The 15,983-nt window shown below is 44.9% G+C and overlaps 1 protein-coding gene across 1 annotated transcript in view; it reads right to left on the minus strand.

Annotated features, from left to right (window-relative positions):
* Positions 1 to 15,983, minus strand: part of FLT1 (fms related receptor tyrosine kinase 1) — a 178,965-nt gene that overhangs the window by 24,385 nt on the left and 138,597 nt on the right. The window contains exons 17-22 of the mRNA XM_014583107.2: positions 15,556 to 15,660; positions 10,381 to 10,494; positions 7,712 to 7,800; positions 3,728 to 3,884; positions 3,202 to 3,299; positions 2,390 to 2,512 (exon numbers count right to left, since the gene is read on the minus strand). Of these exons, the coding sequence (XP_014438593.1) occupies positions 2,390 to 2,512; positions 3,202 to 3,299; positions 3,728 to 3,884; positions 7,712 to 7,800; positions 10,381 to 10,494; positions 15,556 to 15,660 (686 nt within the window). The remainder of the gene's footprint in view (positions 1 to 2,389; positions 2,513 to 3,201; positions 3,300 to 3,727; positions 3,885 to 7,711; positions 7,801 to 10,380; positions 10,495 to 15,555; positions 15,661 to 15,983) is intronic.

Below are 15,983 nucleotides of genomic sequence, written 5' to 3' on the forward strand. Positions count from 1 at the left end.
CAGGTGGTCTGGTAGTTAAGGTGCTGGGCTCCTACATGGTTGACCACGGTTCAAGTCCATGACCCAGTGGCTTGAAAATCAGGCCAGGCTTGTGTGTGTGTGTGTGTGTGTGTGTGTGTGTGTGTGCCCAAAGTTCTGAGAGGAGAGGAGAGGAGAGGAAAAGGGAATGTGGTATGACCATCCTCCCTGAGGGGGAGGTTTCTCGCTTTCCCTCTCTGTCTTGCTTCAGCGGGTGCACATGCTCTATGATAAAAACCTTTAAAAAAAGAAAAGGCATTACTATGCAAAAAACAAAAACAAAAACAAGATTTTAAAAGTCATTGATTGAGTAGAGTGGGCAAAGGCACTGGGGAAAAAATAAGACATTTAGAGGCCAGCCAGTGGTGTGGTGGTAAAGGCAGCTGGGCCCCATATGGCCAACTGTGCAGCTCAAGTCCTGAATCCAGTGGCTTGAAAAACATGCCAGGTGCATGGGAGTGTGTGCTCAAAATCCCAAAAGGGGAATGAAGGATAAGGGATTGCAGTATGGCCTTTCCCCCAACAAGCGTGCTTTCTCATTCCCCCAACTCTTCTCCAGTGAGCTCCTGAGCCCAATAGCAAATTAAAAAAAAAAAAAAAAAAAAAAAAAAAAAAGGAAGAAGAAAAAGGAAAGTACTTAAAAGAATGCTTGTCCCTATAGCAAAATAAATAAACAAAAATCAGGACCAGGAGGTGGTGTGGAGGTTAGGGCACTAGATCACACATGGCTGACTCCGTGGTTCAAGTCCCAGACCCAGAGGCTTGAAAATCACACTGGGCACGTGTGTGCATGCCCAGAATCCAGAGAAAAGGATGGGCAGGGGGGAATTGTGCATGGTCATCTCTCCCGGGAGTGACTTCTCCCTTTCCTTCTCTATCTTTCTGTCTCTCTGGTGAGTGCACACACCCTTCGACAAAAACTTGGGGAAAAAAAAAAAGGGAAGGTGCTTAAAAGAACATATGGCTGTTTCTGGGTGTGCAGGCAAAACATTCTTCTTTTCCAGCCAGCAAGAGTCCCAGTGAGTTAGGCCTTGTCACTTTGGATGGATGCGGATTGACATGAACTATAAGATACAGCTGTCCTTTCTTATCTGTGTTATTTTTTTATCTTTCCACAGTCAACCTCGGTCCAAAATATCAAATGGAAAATTCGAGAAATAAACCATTCATTAAGTTTTAAATTGCACTTAATTCTGAGTAGCATGATGAAATCTTGCACTGTCCCATTCTGTCCTGCACAGGACATGAATCATCTCTTTGTACCCACCCCATGTGTCACTTAGCAGCCATCTTGGTTATAAGATTGAGAAAACATAGTATATATAGGATTTGGTACTATCCCCAGTTTCAGGCCCCACTGAAGGTCTCAGACCAGAGGGACAAGGAGAAAGAAAGAAGGTGGTGGGGGGAGGAGGGGTGGCAAAGAGAGGCTAAAGAGACACTTATGTACAGAAAAAGGAGGCAAACTGATGTAGAGGTCATCTTTGCAGACCAGGGCTCCCAAGAAAATCTGTTTGCTTCTTTCTTTCTTTTATAAAGAGTGGCAGTGGTTCTCAAAGGATGGTCCCGGGACCCCTTAGGTCAGCATCACCTGGAAACTTGTTAGAAGTGCAAATTCTCAGACTGTACCAACACTTATGGAATCAAGAACTCTCGGGGTGGGGCCCAGCAAGCTGGGATCCAGCTCATGGATCCAGAGCAATCTCTCCAGGTGCTCTGTAAGCTCAGGCCAGCGGAGAACCACACAGTGGTCATCACAGCCCACGCAGCAGTGTAAGCCCTTGGGGGATACGCCAGAGAAGGGCGGACACAGGAGGTCACCCAAAAAATGAAAGATAGTACTATGTCCAAAAACAAGTGGGGAAGAGAAGCCAGTGTGAGCCAGCAGAGAGATCCTAGGCCTGCAAAGGATGCCAGAGAGGCAAGCTCTTTCCTGACGCTCTCCCCACCCTTTCCTGAGCTATATCCACCTGCTGAATCAATCATCCGGGTTATTCCAGGGAAGAGTCCAGGCTGTTCCCTTCTGTAGTACAAGGAACTCCCACAGGAGTCCAAAGGAGGTCATGATATAGTTTCCCCAGGGCCCAGCAGATACTTCTCAGGTTGGTACACCTCGGACAGTGAGTGCTGCCCAAGGGACAGCTACCAAGCTAGGGACTGAAACTACGAAATCGGAAACAGAGGCCTTTCTGTGTCCCATGCAAGGGCTCTGCAGCACGCAGCTCATCTGGGCTGCTTGTCTTCACAGAAAGCCCATGGTGGTTTTCAGGGACTACCGCCGAGGAAGTGTAAATATTTACTGAGGGCTTTGGTCTGTGGTTTCAAAATGAGAGAAGGATAAATGAGTCAAATAAACATCAAACTGACTTACATCGCCTTTTCTCACATAATCGGGGTTCTTATAAATATCCCGGGCAAGGCCAAAGTCGCAAATCTTCACCACATTGTTCTCAGATAAAAGAATGTTTCGCGCTGCCAGGTCCCGATGAATGCACTATAATAAAACAGTTGCATAATCAATGCATTTCCTTAATTTAACCTACTAATTTCCTGTGCCTTCTCAGTGTCATTATTCTTAATTCAAGGATCCATTTCACATGCCGTGAAGAATGCACGTCTCCATGCACACCAAGTTACCATAAACAGAGCGCTTCTTTACAAATACAGGTCCCTGGAGGCCCCCAGTGAAGGAAAGCTCGGAATCTGCTGGGCTGCTCTTGTGCAGACAACATCCTGGCTGACAAGGATGGCAGTCAGATCTTTCCCGTGAGTGAAACGACCACACGACCTCTGCTCCTGAGCTGCTGAGATCAGTCTTTATCCAGCTGTCGTTTCGTGGGACGGTTTTGCATGAATTACTAATAGAAGCTCTCCTGTGAAGCCGTGTATTCTGAGATTCTAGCCAATGCTGAAAACATGCCAGAGGCACTGTGGAGAATGGTTGCCAGATCTGTCTAGTGAAAAATCTGGTGGGATTCTCCCTTAGAATAAAGTCCTACTTGCTGGTATCCAAAGCTGGTCTGAGAACTCCTCCTGTGGGGCTGAATTAAGGCACGGATAGTGATGCTTATTCTACGTTTAGGACAAAGGTAGGAGCACGTAGTGGTGCTAGAGGAGATGGATTTAGAGCAGAGGTGAGTGTCTAGGCCTGGCAAAGAAGGAACAGTAACGTGATAGGCTGACCTTTCTGGAAGACAAGAACTCCATGCCTCTGGCCACTTGAAAACTGTAAGAAATCAGATCTTCCATAGTGATGGGCTGCTTGTAGAAATCATCAGAATCTGGAAGGCATTAGAACCGTAACTGTTTGCAACGGCTCTTGTTATTCCACCAAATCCCAGTTTATTGGAACAATGTTAGCAAAACATAAAACAAACCAACAAGTAGATCAGAGTTCATTTTCAAGAGCAGTTGAGTTTCAACATGAACAGGAGAGATTTTTCCAGGCCTCCAGCCCATTTTACCCAAGCGCGGAGGAGGGGGACGGTCAGTTAAGACCACAGGGCCTGAGGGGAGACAATTGTACGGTTCCCTGTCAAAATTAGTAACTCTGTAAATAATCTTAATTCACATCTTATCTCCTCAGGACATTACCCTTCAGTCTCCCACGGATGTTTATTAGGGTGATAAATAAGAAAAAAATTTCAGAGATGCACAGTATGTTGTAAAAATATCTCAGACTGGAGGACAGGAAGGAATTAATACCTACCCTCCTCTTCCTCAACATCACTCAGACTTTTATCTTCCTGAAACCCAGAGCTTGCAAAGCTCTCGCTGCTGGTAATGCTATCTAGCCTGGGCTTCTTGTCTTCTTCCAGGCCTGGTTCCAATTTTTCTTTCTTAGGCTCCATGTGTAGCGCTGCATCCTTTGAACAGACCAAGAAGGACACAGATGAAGGCAGCTCTAGCACAACAGGGAAAGCAGACCTTCAAATGGGCCAGAGCCTAAGCTGAGAGAGGGTCATTCCACACAACGGTCATGAATTAGCCGCAAGGGCTCTGTGTGGCCAGACACCTGGCTCCTCTGGAGTGGGGAGTCCTGTCTGCTCTTGACCGGGCTTTCAGATGGCAACTTGGGTCAGATAAAAGAATATTAATAGCAGCTGGTGTTCACTGAACGCTCACTCTGTGTGAGCCCATATATTAAAGTCTTAGGTACATTTTCTCATTTAAGCTTTCCAACAATTGTGTGAAGTAGCTCTTACTTAGATGGAGAAGCAGGCTCAGAGAAGTTGGGTAATCAACGTCACATGCAGCTAGTAAATGGCAATGGGAGAATTAGGTGCGTCCTTACCCATGTTCCCATACCACCCCCTGAAGTGTGAGGATTGGCATGAATGATAGAAACGAGTTCCCAGCGCACTCGGGGCTTCACTGTACAATCCCTATGAGAAGTTATAAGAGCAGCGATAGTTACCAAGTTCTTTGATTTCCTTAGAGAAAGGGGAAATGTAACCGTTTCCTTTTTCTGCCTTCCATTCAAAACAAAGATACAGGTTGTTCTGACAAAGTAGAAAAGGCTTTTCATCCTGACCTGGGCATCCAAGCCCTGGTTTGTAATCTGTCTCTTCTATTAATCATGCAATCTTGAGCAAGTCGCCTTACTTACCTGGGTTTCATTTTCCTCATCTGTAAGGCTCTAGCATCCTATTAATTTTTTTTTACTCATAGGAAAGGAATTGTTGGTTCTGGGTGTTCATGTGAAACCAGAAATCATTTTTATTGTCTTTAGAGATTCATCGAGTAACTACGACATTAGAAATTCAGCACTTTAAGTGACTTCGTGACTAGACCATGCACCTTGCCTTGATTCTGACAGAGGGCAATACTGAGACAGAGGCTGAGATGGATGGGGTTCCATGGCATCCCTAGATTCACCTGTAAGGTGTGTCGTGCTAGGATTAACCAGCCTCCCCATCCTTCCTTGGCTTTTCTAAATATGTCTCAGGCTGGGGTGATCCCTCCACTAGAGGGCACAGTGGCAGCAAGCAGAGGACAGTCCTAACAAAGTACAAAGGGTACTGAGATTCCTGCCCCCTGAAAAGAGACCTTCCTGTGTTGCAGAAGGAAGCCAGCCTCAGAATGAACACCAACTGCCATCACATGTAATCCACCAGAGGGCAGGTAGCGACTAGAACTATTTGTCATTGTGCTTTCATGAGGCATTCAGATGTGATTCTGTTCAGCTGGGGACTGGAATTTTCTTTTTCATAAGGCCCTTCCCAAGACAAAAGGCAGCAGAAAAGGGCGGGAAATAGCATGGGAGAGTCCACGGGCTCACTCATGGCTGTGCTCTGTGAGTGCTTTCTCTGGGTAGCCTTCTTCCTCACCTGCCCCCAGAAGTCACAACCTTGATTATGTCCCTCAGGACCAAAATGCAAGCTCCTTCATCCCCTTCCTGACTCTCCAGTCAATGGGATATTCAGCTTTGCTCATTAGTAACCATCTCTGTCACATAAAGGTTAATAACAGAACTTTTGGGACTTTGGCAAAATCCAGTGAATTTATTATGCATAATATTTAAGGGTCCTGGTAAATTTCTTTTGAAAATGAAATACCTCATTTTCAATATAGCCATTTAGTTTTGTTTTTCCTTCGCCTTCTCATTGTATTTCTTTAGGTTCCAAAAATGAAAGATAGCCATGGGTTTGCCATGAAAACACCAAGTTCCACCAAGTAGCACAGGGAGGTGAATCATTAAATATAGCCGGAGAAGGAAGTAAACTCTGCAAAACAAAGGACGCACGAACCCAAACGTTCCATCCTGCCCAGGTCCCTGGGGTATTCTGCAGGCTTAGCTCTTCCTGAAGCCAGTCCAGGATTTCAGGACTGACTGAAGAGAATGCACTGCCCTCAGCCCAGGGCACCACCTTCCACCGTTCTTCTTCTTTTCTTTTCTTTTTTTAAAAAATGTTATTATTATTATTAATATTTTACTTTATCCAATGTATTGTATAGAAAAAGCAGTGGCAGGGGGGTCAAAATAGTTGGGTTCTTTTTCCTTTGACTTCACCTCACAGTAGTTGTGTGTCCTTAAGCTAATCAATTGACCTCTCTGTGGGCCCAGTTATAACCTGTGAGTGTGAACTAGCTGATCACAGAGATCCCCTCAGCTTTAAGATTCTCATTATTTGAAGGTCTGATTTAAAATGGGAGAAAATGCGTTCTGTTGTATCTATTGCCAGTCCGGTAGAACACATGTGTCTTTGAATAGATCAAAGTAGGAAATGGAACTAGTTGTACAGTGGTTCTTTGTGGGTGGGATTCTTGCCCATATACATGAAGGGATGAACATTATCCTTAGAGATCCAGCACTTCATTCACTGGCGTTAATTTGGATTCACCCAGTCTTCTACCTCAGTGGGTTGGTGATAATAATGGTGACAATGACAAAAGTCATGATTAACATTTATTAAGTGCTTAACTGAGAGCTTTTCATACTCTCAACAACCCCATCAGGTGGGTTCCATCACTAGCGCCATTTAATAAATATGGGAACTAAAACTTGGACAGATTGAGAGATTTGCCCAAGGTCTCAGATTTCATGAGAGGTAGAGACAGAATTTATTTATTTATTTATTTTTAAGAATTTTTTGTTTGTTTTTTTGTTTTGTTTTGTTTTAAATTATAGGGCATGTACATTCACCAGAGAGAGATAGAAAGACAGAAAGTGAAAAATCACCCCCTGGAGGGTTGGTAATGCCTTAATCCCTTCTCCTCCATGTTCCTCTCAGGATTTTGGGCATGCACACACACATGCCTGGTGTGAGTTTTAAGCCATTGGGTCTGGGACTTGAACTGCGGTTGACTACGTGCGAGTCTAGTGATGTAACCATTACACCATCTGCTGGTTCTGGTAGAGACAGGATTTAACTCCAGGAAGTCTGATTCTAAAGTCTGAGTGCTTAATTACTATAATATGTGGCTTCATCACCAATGTTGCTCATTAATGATAAGTAATGTTGAATAACTGTCCCCTGGACTTCTCCAGTCCAGAGAAGGACATAGCACTGGTGCCATATGTCACACTGCCAGAGTTTTAGTAAATTATTTCTCCTTTGTTCAATAATCTCTTTAAAGCTTGTTTGCCTTCATGTGTTCGGACCCATGCGTTTCTTTCATGAGGCAGCTTTTATTTAGTGGACAGGTTGGTTCGTAGTGCATATAGGAATGACTTGGGTGGTGAGGACATCAGGAAGGAGAAGAAAGGGCAGAAGGGGAGAAGATGATTTCTAGCTCTGGTCTCACCACTGGTCTCCTGCTGACTATATGAAAGTCTATATACAACACTCAGCTGGTTGTGTCCCTAATCACAATCTAATCTAGTAAAAGGAGAATATTACATTTGCTATCATCTCCCTTCATGAAAAAAGTATATATATGCATGCATACACATATGTATGAAGAGACAGAGAGAAAATTATCAAGAGAATTTAATAGATATTTAGATAGATGGCCGATAAGTTCATCGGCCCCCAGTTATTGCTGCATATGCAGCAAATGCTTCTCTGCGCTATTCATGAAAGAGACAAATGAGCGTGGAAAGAAAACATGGAAAAAGGAGAAAGCGCAGAGATTGAACTGTAAGCCTAATCATGACTAAAGCAACATAGATTTCTCTTGCTTTATACAGCTGCAGACTAAATGGAAACTCATTGCTGTTTTTAAAATACTCTAATCTTTAAATCCTTACCTTGTTGAGGAAGAATAAATCACGTTTGCTCTTGAGGTAGTTGGATAGGTTTCCATATTTGCAGTATTCCACAATCACCATGAGAGGCCCTGCATCCAAAATAGCACGAGCTCAGCCACGGCCTAGTCCAGCCATCTGCCAACCTCCGACCTGCCTGAAAAACCTCAGACCAACTTGTCTTTGTGTCAGTGAGGGCTAGGCATGCAATTGAGGGATGAGAGGCCCATGGACACTGTAACTTTTTCCATTTAACCTGACAAGGAGTTTAAGAGAGACAATAGCAATAGGAGCAGTGGGGGGAAAGGAGTGTTAGAAAGAAAAGAATAAAAGAAAGAGAGAAAGAGCTTTGCGGAGGGAAGCAGCATACAATGGCGGATAAAGGGGCTTCTGATCACTGTCATACTAGCCTCAGGATTGTAACTAAGCACTCTTTCTTGCATCCTAAGGCAGAGAACAGGCTTCCTGGAGGTGTCTCCGATCCACTCTAAGAGGATCTAAAGTGGGGGGTAAGGGAGGTGGAGGGGTGAGTCAACTATTTTGCAAAGGACAAGATGGTGAACAGTTTAAGCTCTGAAGACCCATCAGGTACTCAGTTCTGTCGTTTGTATCCTGAAAACAGCTACAGATGATACAGCCAGAGTATGACTGTGCTCCAGTAAAGCCTTGGGAACTCCACAGAAATCTGAATTTCATATGATTTCATGTCATGAACTAATTTCATTTCCCCTCCCCCCACAACTATTCATTCATTTGTTTAAAGGTTTTTTTTTGCCATAGGACGCCCATACTGGCTAATGGAAAGAGGCAGAGATAGTGAAAGGGAAAGTGAGAAATCGCTCCTCAGAGGCGATGGCAATCCCTTCTATTTTAAAAAGCCAGAGTATTCCAGCTCACAGGCTGGCCCGCATTTGCATGAGAGCAGTGGACCTGAGAGCTGGGAAGGAACTCCAGCTGCATTGTGGGTCCTCCAGGCACCCTGAAAACCTCCTCTCTCTACCCACAGCCGCGAGGCCACCTGTGCAAGGACCACTTCCAGGTCAAAACTGAAGTGCCTCTGGAGCTGCTCCACTCCCATCCAGTGGCCCAGACCCCAATTTCTTCAAGACTACCAGAGGCTGGGCTTCTTCTGGCAGGGTGGCTCGCGGTTCCTATGAGGACTTTGCTGGTTTAAAATGTTAGTCGTTACTCGGGTGAGTCTGGAACCGGAGGACTGAGTGAGTGCATGTGTGTGCCCAAGATCCTGAAAGGAGGGAGAGCCAGAGGAGAAGGAATTACAGTGTGACCATCCCCCATGGAGGTGCTTTCCCACTTTTCCTCTTTCTCTCTCTCCCACTAGTGCACATGCCCCACTAGCAAATAAAGAGAAAATGTATCCTTTTTTTTTGAGAAGTTTTTGCTATAGGGTGCGTGCACTCGCCAGACAGAGAGACAGAAAGCGAGAAATCACCCCCCAGGGGAGATGACCATACTGCAATCCCTTCTCTTCTGTTCTCCTCTCGGGATCTTGGGCATGCACGCACATGCGCCCAGCATGAGTTTTAAGCCACCAGGTCCAGGACTCGAACTGCGGTCGACTACATGGGAGTCCAGCGACATAGCCATTACGCTAACTGCTGGTCCCAAGAAAATGTATCTTAATAATCCTGTCAGTTCCCTCCCCCCCATTCCCTCAGGGCTCCAGAACTGACGTAACTTCTACAGTTGGCATATATCCCTATCTCTGAGGAAGAGTCAGCCTACCCGGCCCATCTGGAGTCCAGCAATCCTCCCCTCGAGAGGGGTTTCCATCTGACACCAACTGCCCAGTGCCCAGAGGCACACAGGGAGGTGGGCTGTCTCATAAGTCCTCGTGGGTTTTACGGGTGCAAAGATGAGCCAAGCAGAATGAGGAATGAGTGGCCATAGCAGAGAACTTGAGGAAAGCTTATCAACAGACATGAAGAAACAGGCAGGGTGGTGGCAGATGCCCAGGACTCTGTATTTCTGGCTCCCACACCCCTCCACTACTCTCTGTACCCACTAGGGCTCCTAGCAGAAAGGTCTTCACCAGCTACGCTTTATTCCTCCTACCTTTGTTGAGAGCTTGGAAACATTTGTACGCATAGCTCTTTTGAATCTTTTTTAGCTCTTTTGAATCTTTCTGGCCCAAGCAATGATGGCACAGTTACAACCAAGCACTCACCCTGCTAGGGTGGTAGGGGTAGGGGTGGTGAGAAGGTGGGCATCCTCTGCCAGGACACACTAGAGCCCTCCATTTTAAGACCCAGTTTGTCCCGCGTGCCCTGTGAATAAGGCATGCTTGCATGGGGGGTCTAGAGATCTTCTGACCGTCTCCCACATCACTTCCTCCTGAGATCCGACCTTTGCTCTGGTGACACTCCCTCAGATTCACCCTAATAGAGAAATGCCCTTCACTTGACCTAGAGCCTGTGGAAGGAGAGCCAAAAGGGAGTGCTTCTCTCCTAGATGTTAGCTAACTGTACAGGGAAGGCATTTCCAGGATAGGAGCAACCTTCCATAAATAGTAAACTGTTTACTCTGCAGCTATTGAGAGGACATTTTCCTGGGGGTGGGAAAGAACAGAGGTAGAGAGATGGAACTGGATGTCAGAGAACTCTTCTCTCAGTGAACATATGGAAGGGTGAAGCAGGCCCTCCCTCCTCCTTTACCTCCTTGCTTGGTGCAGGCTCCCAGCAGGTTAACCACGTTCAGATGGTGGCCAATGTGGGTCAAGATCTTGAGCTCAGTCATCAGAGCTTTGTACTCGCTGGCTGTGGCCCCCTCTGTGTGAGAAGCAAGGAAGAGTGAGGGCGACAGGACAATGGGGCTCCTTCCGCAGGAAAAACCTGCCCTCCTTGTTTGTCAATGCTCAACCGGTTGCTTCATTAACTTCCCCGCATTCTGCAGAAAGGCCAAGTCTCCAGACTGTTTTCATTACTCCCACCCTCCTGAGCCAACATCCTTTTGATTACAGTAAGGTCCAGTGCAGTGGTGGGGTTAGTCACTGGACATTTCCTCTCGGTGGACCTGGTTGTGTTCTGCAAAGCGCTGACTCAGAGCTAGGCATCTCATGAGGTGCCATCCTAGGGCTTCCCTTCTGTTAGAGCCAGGTGCAGCGAGAGCCCTCCAGGCAAGAGATGCACCCACACTGCTGCACTTCTTCTCACTCTCCTGCTTTGGGGGTCACAAAGAAAGCACAAGGGGCCTGCAAGGGCAGAGTGACTACATCTGTAAACATCTTTGCAATGTGTTATTTTCTCCCTGTAACCTTTTCCTCCCTGGAGTTCACAGGGTTATCTCCAGTCATGAGGCTCCACACAGCATCTGACTTCAACTTTATTCTAGGAGATAAGCCACATGGGTCCAAGAATTAGCAGAATCTAAAGCCTATACTGAGGGCTGCCTGTGCTTATTGATTTGTTTCTAAGGACTTTGAAATGTTTTGATTACTATGGGAACCAGCAATTAGCGTAATGGCTATGTCGCTGGACTCCCACATAGTAGACCGCAGTTCGCGTCCCGGACCCGGTGGCTTAAAACTCACGCCGGGCGCGTGTGCGTGCGTGCCCAAGATCCCGAGAGGAGAATGGAGGAGAAGGGATTGTGGCGTGACCATCCCTCCTGGGGGGTGATTTCTCGCTTTCTGTCTCTCTGTCTCTCTCTGTCTGTCTGGCGCGCGCACGTGCCCTATAACGATAAAAAAAAAAGTAAAAAAAATGTTTTGATTACTATGTAGAAATGTAAATGTTAAATAATCTTGCTGTAAAATATTGCAACAATATGTGTTAGAGTGAAAAGATCGGGAGTTAAAGGGTCCATAGTAAAAAGTGAAAGCTGAGGACTGGACAGCAGCATAACGTGCTGTGAGGCTGAGCCACGTGAGAAGATTCGGAGTTCGTATTTGGAGACCTCCCTGAATATGCCAGGCACCTGCATGCCCATGGTGGGGGATGACTGGGGGAGGAGGTAGATGGCAGCATGGGGATACTATTGGAGATGCCTCTCTCTCCTCTTTCTTTGGAGGAAAGGAAGAATGGATTTTTTTTTTTTAAAAGGAGAGCTACTCACATCCCCTTACCTTCCTAAAAAGCAGCCACTATTGGGACCAGTAGTTGGTGTAATGGCTATGTCGCTGGACGCCCATGTAGTCGACCGTGGTTTGAGTCCCGGACTCGGTGCCTTAAACTCAAGCCGGGCGCGTGTGTGCGTGTGCCTAAGATCCCGAGAGGAGAATGGAGGAGAAAGGATTGTGGACTGGCCATCCTCCCTGGGGGGTGATTTCTCGCTTTCTGTCTCTCTGTCTCTCTCTCTCTCTTTCTGGCGAGCACACGTGCTCTATAGCAAAAAACTCTCCAAAAACCAAAAATAAATAAAATAAGCAGCCACTGTTAATAGTTTGGGTTTGAGACCTTATCCTAAGTATTCATATGTGCACACACAAAATCAGAAAGTTCATTTCTAAAACGTGTGTTTTTAAAACATTATTTTCAAAGAATTATTCATTTTAATTTTATTTATTACTATTACTATTATTTAATTTGATAAGAGAGAGATGGACAAAGAGAAAGTGAGAAAGCAAAGCGCCAGGTCCAGAACTTGAACCATGGTCAGCCATGTGGGAATCCAGCACCTCAACCACCATGCCACCTGTTGGCCCCACACATGTGTGTTTTTAAAATTGCTTTCCCCCTTTCAATATATCAGAGACTCTTCATTCTTTGTAGTTAATTAATGGTATTCTTTTTTTGTTTTGGCGGGGGGAGGAGTTTTTGCTATAGGGCATGTGCACTCGCCAGAAAGACAGAAACATGCAAATCATAGGTTCTCAGGAAAGTCATGACATATTTTTGCATAGAAAAACATAGAAAAAATATGTCATGACTTTTCTGACAGCCCAGTGTTTCTATAGGACTGAGTCCTGAAAGTGGGACATAGGGATGTGTATTTAACATTGGGGTAGACACCAGCATGTTATTTCATAAGCACAAATCATTTTTTAATAATAACCAGCTAAACTCCAGAAGCTTCCTAAAGCTCACAGTAGATGTTCAACAAATACTTTTGGATAAATAAACAACATGATTCCTCTTCTCATTTCAGACATGAGTATAAGACCCCAAAAGGTTAAGGATTTTGCTCAAGGGCCATTTGGAAGAGCTCTTGACTCATGATCTTTGCTTGACATTCTGCCTTGTCTGTTTCTCTCGGAAACAGATAGTCAACCCCTTTAAGCAAGAAAGCTAAATGGAAAAAAAAAATTTTAAACGATTTTAGAGTGGGTGACTTGGCAGTCTTTTTACTCTAGATTCTTTGACTCCACAACTTTTCACTCTAACTCATGTTGTTGAAATATTGTATAGCAAGATTATTTAACATTCCTATTTCAAAGAAAAATTTTTAAAATTTTCAAGGCCTTAAACATTAACCAACAAAAACAGACAGAACACAAAGTCTTCTTCCTCTCCGCAGAAAATCCTGCTGGTGAAAAAAAAAATGCATTTATAAAACTCCCTCAATTTGCCCCTCCAGGCATTTATGCCCATTTGGCACAAGGAGAAAGCCAAGTTCTGTTGCTCAGGTGGCTCCATTTATAGGCAGGGCCACAGGTGTTGTCTTGGACCCACACCAGTGAGGGTGAGCTTCGGAACTGCCTGTCCTAGAGACAACGCGTGGTAGTAGCAGAGCAATGGGACTCACTGAGGAACACATGCGTCTAGACTGAGTTTCAGTTTATCTCTAGGTTGGACGCTGGACTACCTCCATAAAGCGGGCCAGGAACTTAGGAGGACTTCAGGGAGTTTGTGGAAAGATGGAATTAAATAAAGTACAAATTATCTGGGGGCAAAAAAAAACCTTGAAATCATACAGGTTTTTCATAAATACACATTTTCCACAAACTTTTACTATTCAGCATTTTGGAGCAATGGACAAACACAAGGAGGCCAGGCCTCTGCAGCCGCTCTTGTGTGGTGCTCTGTGTGGAGGAAGGGGCACTGCACTGGAGGCTGGAAGATGTGCACACAAACCCTGCTTTAACACTGTGCAGCTGTGTGGCCTCCCAGAGGCTATTTAAACTTTCTGGGCCACATTTCCTCCTCCGCAAATGAGAATAATAATATCTATCTGAAAGAACTTACGAGAAGATTTTTTTTTTTAATGGCAACTTTATGTGGTTCAAGTACCTAACCTAGTTCGGTGCTTTTTCACATAGAATACATGCCAGTGCCCTTCCTCTTTGGCATCTGGCATTGGGACCAGGGTGAGGGCCTTCGACATTTCACAGTAATGACTGCCATCAACTGAATGGACCACCCAGAATGAAGCCCAGACTTACGCATGTAGATCTCCCTCCTAGGACCTTTCAAAGTAGATCCAGTTCTTTGGAAAGTTCTATCAATCTTTTTTTATTGAGGACAGCTTTTTGAGGTAGAAAATATCTTTACATGGGGCTTTTGAAATTTTAGTGTCAGTGCTGGAAGAAAGTTAGAACTTAGAAGTCTCCTTAAACATGGGGTCCAGCAGATGGTGTAGTGGTTCTGTCACTAAACTCCCATGTGGCCAACTGCAGTTTGAGTCCTAGACTCAGTGGCTTGAAACTCACACCAGGCACATGTGCATGTGTGCCCAAGATCCCAAGAGAATGGAGAAGGGACTGTGTTGCCCTAAGGCAAAAATCTGTTTTAAAAAAAACAAAAAACAAAGAAGTTTTTCTAAATGAAGGCCCTTTCTCCTGAAGCCTGTGCTAGGTACCAGCTTTTTGTCAGGCAGAATCCCCTGACAATATCTTAGAGACTCTGGGAAGCTGAAAACTGTCCTTGTTTTGTTTTGTTTTGTTTTTGCCATAGGATGCATGCATTTGCTGGAGAGAGACAAAGAGAGGGAAAGTGAGAAATCATTTCTCTCCTCACCTCTCGTCAGGGGAAATGACCATGCTCCAATTCCTTCTCTTCCATTCCCCTCCTGGGATTTGGACATGCGCGCACACGTGCCTGGTGTGATTTTTCAGCCCGTCTGGTCTAGGACTTGAACTGCTGTTGGCCATGTGGGAGTCCAGAGTCTTAACCACATGCCACTTACTGGTCCCTGGATTTGGAATCTTAACATGAGTTGAAGTAATGTGAAAGTTCTCTCATACATGAATAAATGAAATGTTTTCTACACTTCAAAGAACATATACGTCCTTGAAACATTTGGTTTGCAGTTTTCACTGTCGTTTTCAGTCGGTCTTACACATCCATAGATTACTGTGTGATTTGGTGTTGTCTCCCAGTGCTTCACAGAGTGGTAGTATCTTTCAACACTAGAAAGATATTGGGTTGTTGGAAAAGCCATGATGCACTTTTGCATAGAAAAACATAGAAAAAAGTGTCATGAATTTTCTGACAACCTAATCATTTTTTAAATTGGTTTTATTGGTTGGAGCTTGATAACATAGTTTGGACTTCTGACTTACAGTTAGGTCAAGTCAAAGTTAAACCTTCAGGATTTATGATGTGAAACTAAGTCTCCAGTAAATTCACAGTGTGTCATGCCGAAATTTTGAACCTAAAGTGACAGTGGTCTTGAGTCCCTGGTAGCCTCGCACCTGAGATGTGAGGAGAAAGACCTTTGAGGTATCAGAGATCATTTGCCCCAGACAGTGCTGAGTTGTTCTAGATGCAGGGTTTACTCTGAGCTCAGGCTGGCCTAACCTAAAGCTTCTGGAGCAAAACAGCTTCCAGCAACAGAAGAAAGTGAAGTGGCCGGAGCGGAAACAGCTCCCAGGCTGTATATGACATGCACTCACATTTAGGGAATGTAAAAAAGTGATGGACCAGTTGAAAGCCAGACTAGAGCATACATACCTTTCAGCATTTTCACAGCCACAGTCCGGCATGTGGGTGATTTCTTAATGCCAAATGCAGATGCCTGAACCACCTTTCCAAAAGCCCCTCGTCCGAGCGATTTGCCTACAATGAAAAGAAGACATTGGTTTGTCTGCCAAGTCAGCAGTGTGAATTTAAGTCTTTTTCAGGAAGGAAATGCTTTTTCCTATGTGTGTATGTGAAGCGTGTAACTTTGAATGAAATCTCCAGTGAACTGAGCCCAAAGGAGACAAAGTAAAAGACACATTTCTGGGATCGCTTCCTTTCAACTTTTAACTCTACTTCTGAGGCTCCCACATCCTCAGTGCCAGGGTAGGCCCCTACATAGCAGTCAGTGAGGACAGACAGCTGGTTTTCTTTTCTCTCTTTTTTAATTCTTCTTCTTCTTTTTTTTTTTTTTTTTTTTT

Source organism: Tupaia chinensis, unplaced genomic scaffold (assembly GCF_000334495.1).
Source record: "Tupaia chinensis unplaced genomic scaffold, TupChi_1.0 Scaffold144045_1, whole genome shotgun sequence".
Taxonomy (NCBI): Eukaryota; Metazoa; Chordata; class Mammalia; order Scandentia; family Tupaiidae; genus Tupaia; species Tupaia belangeri.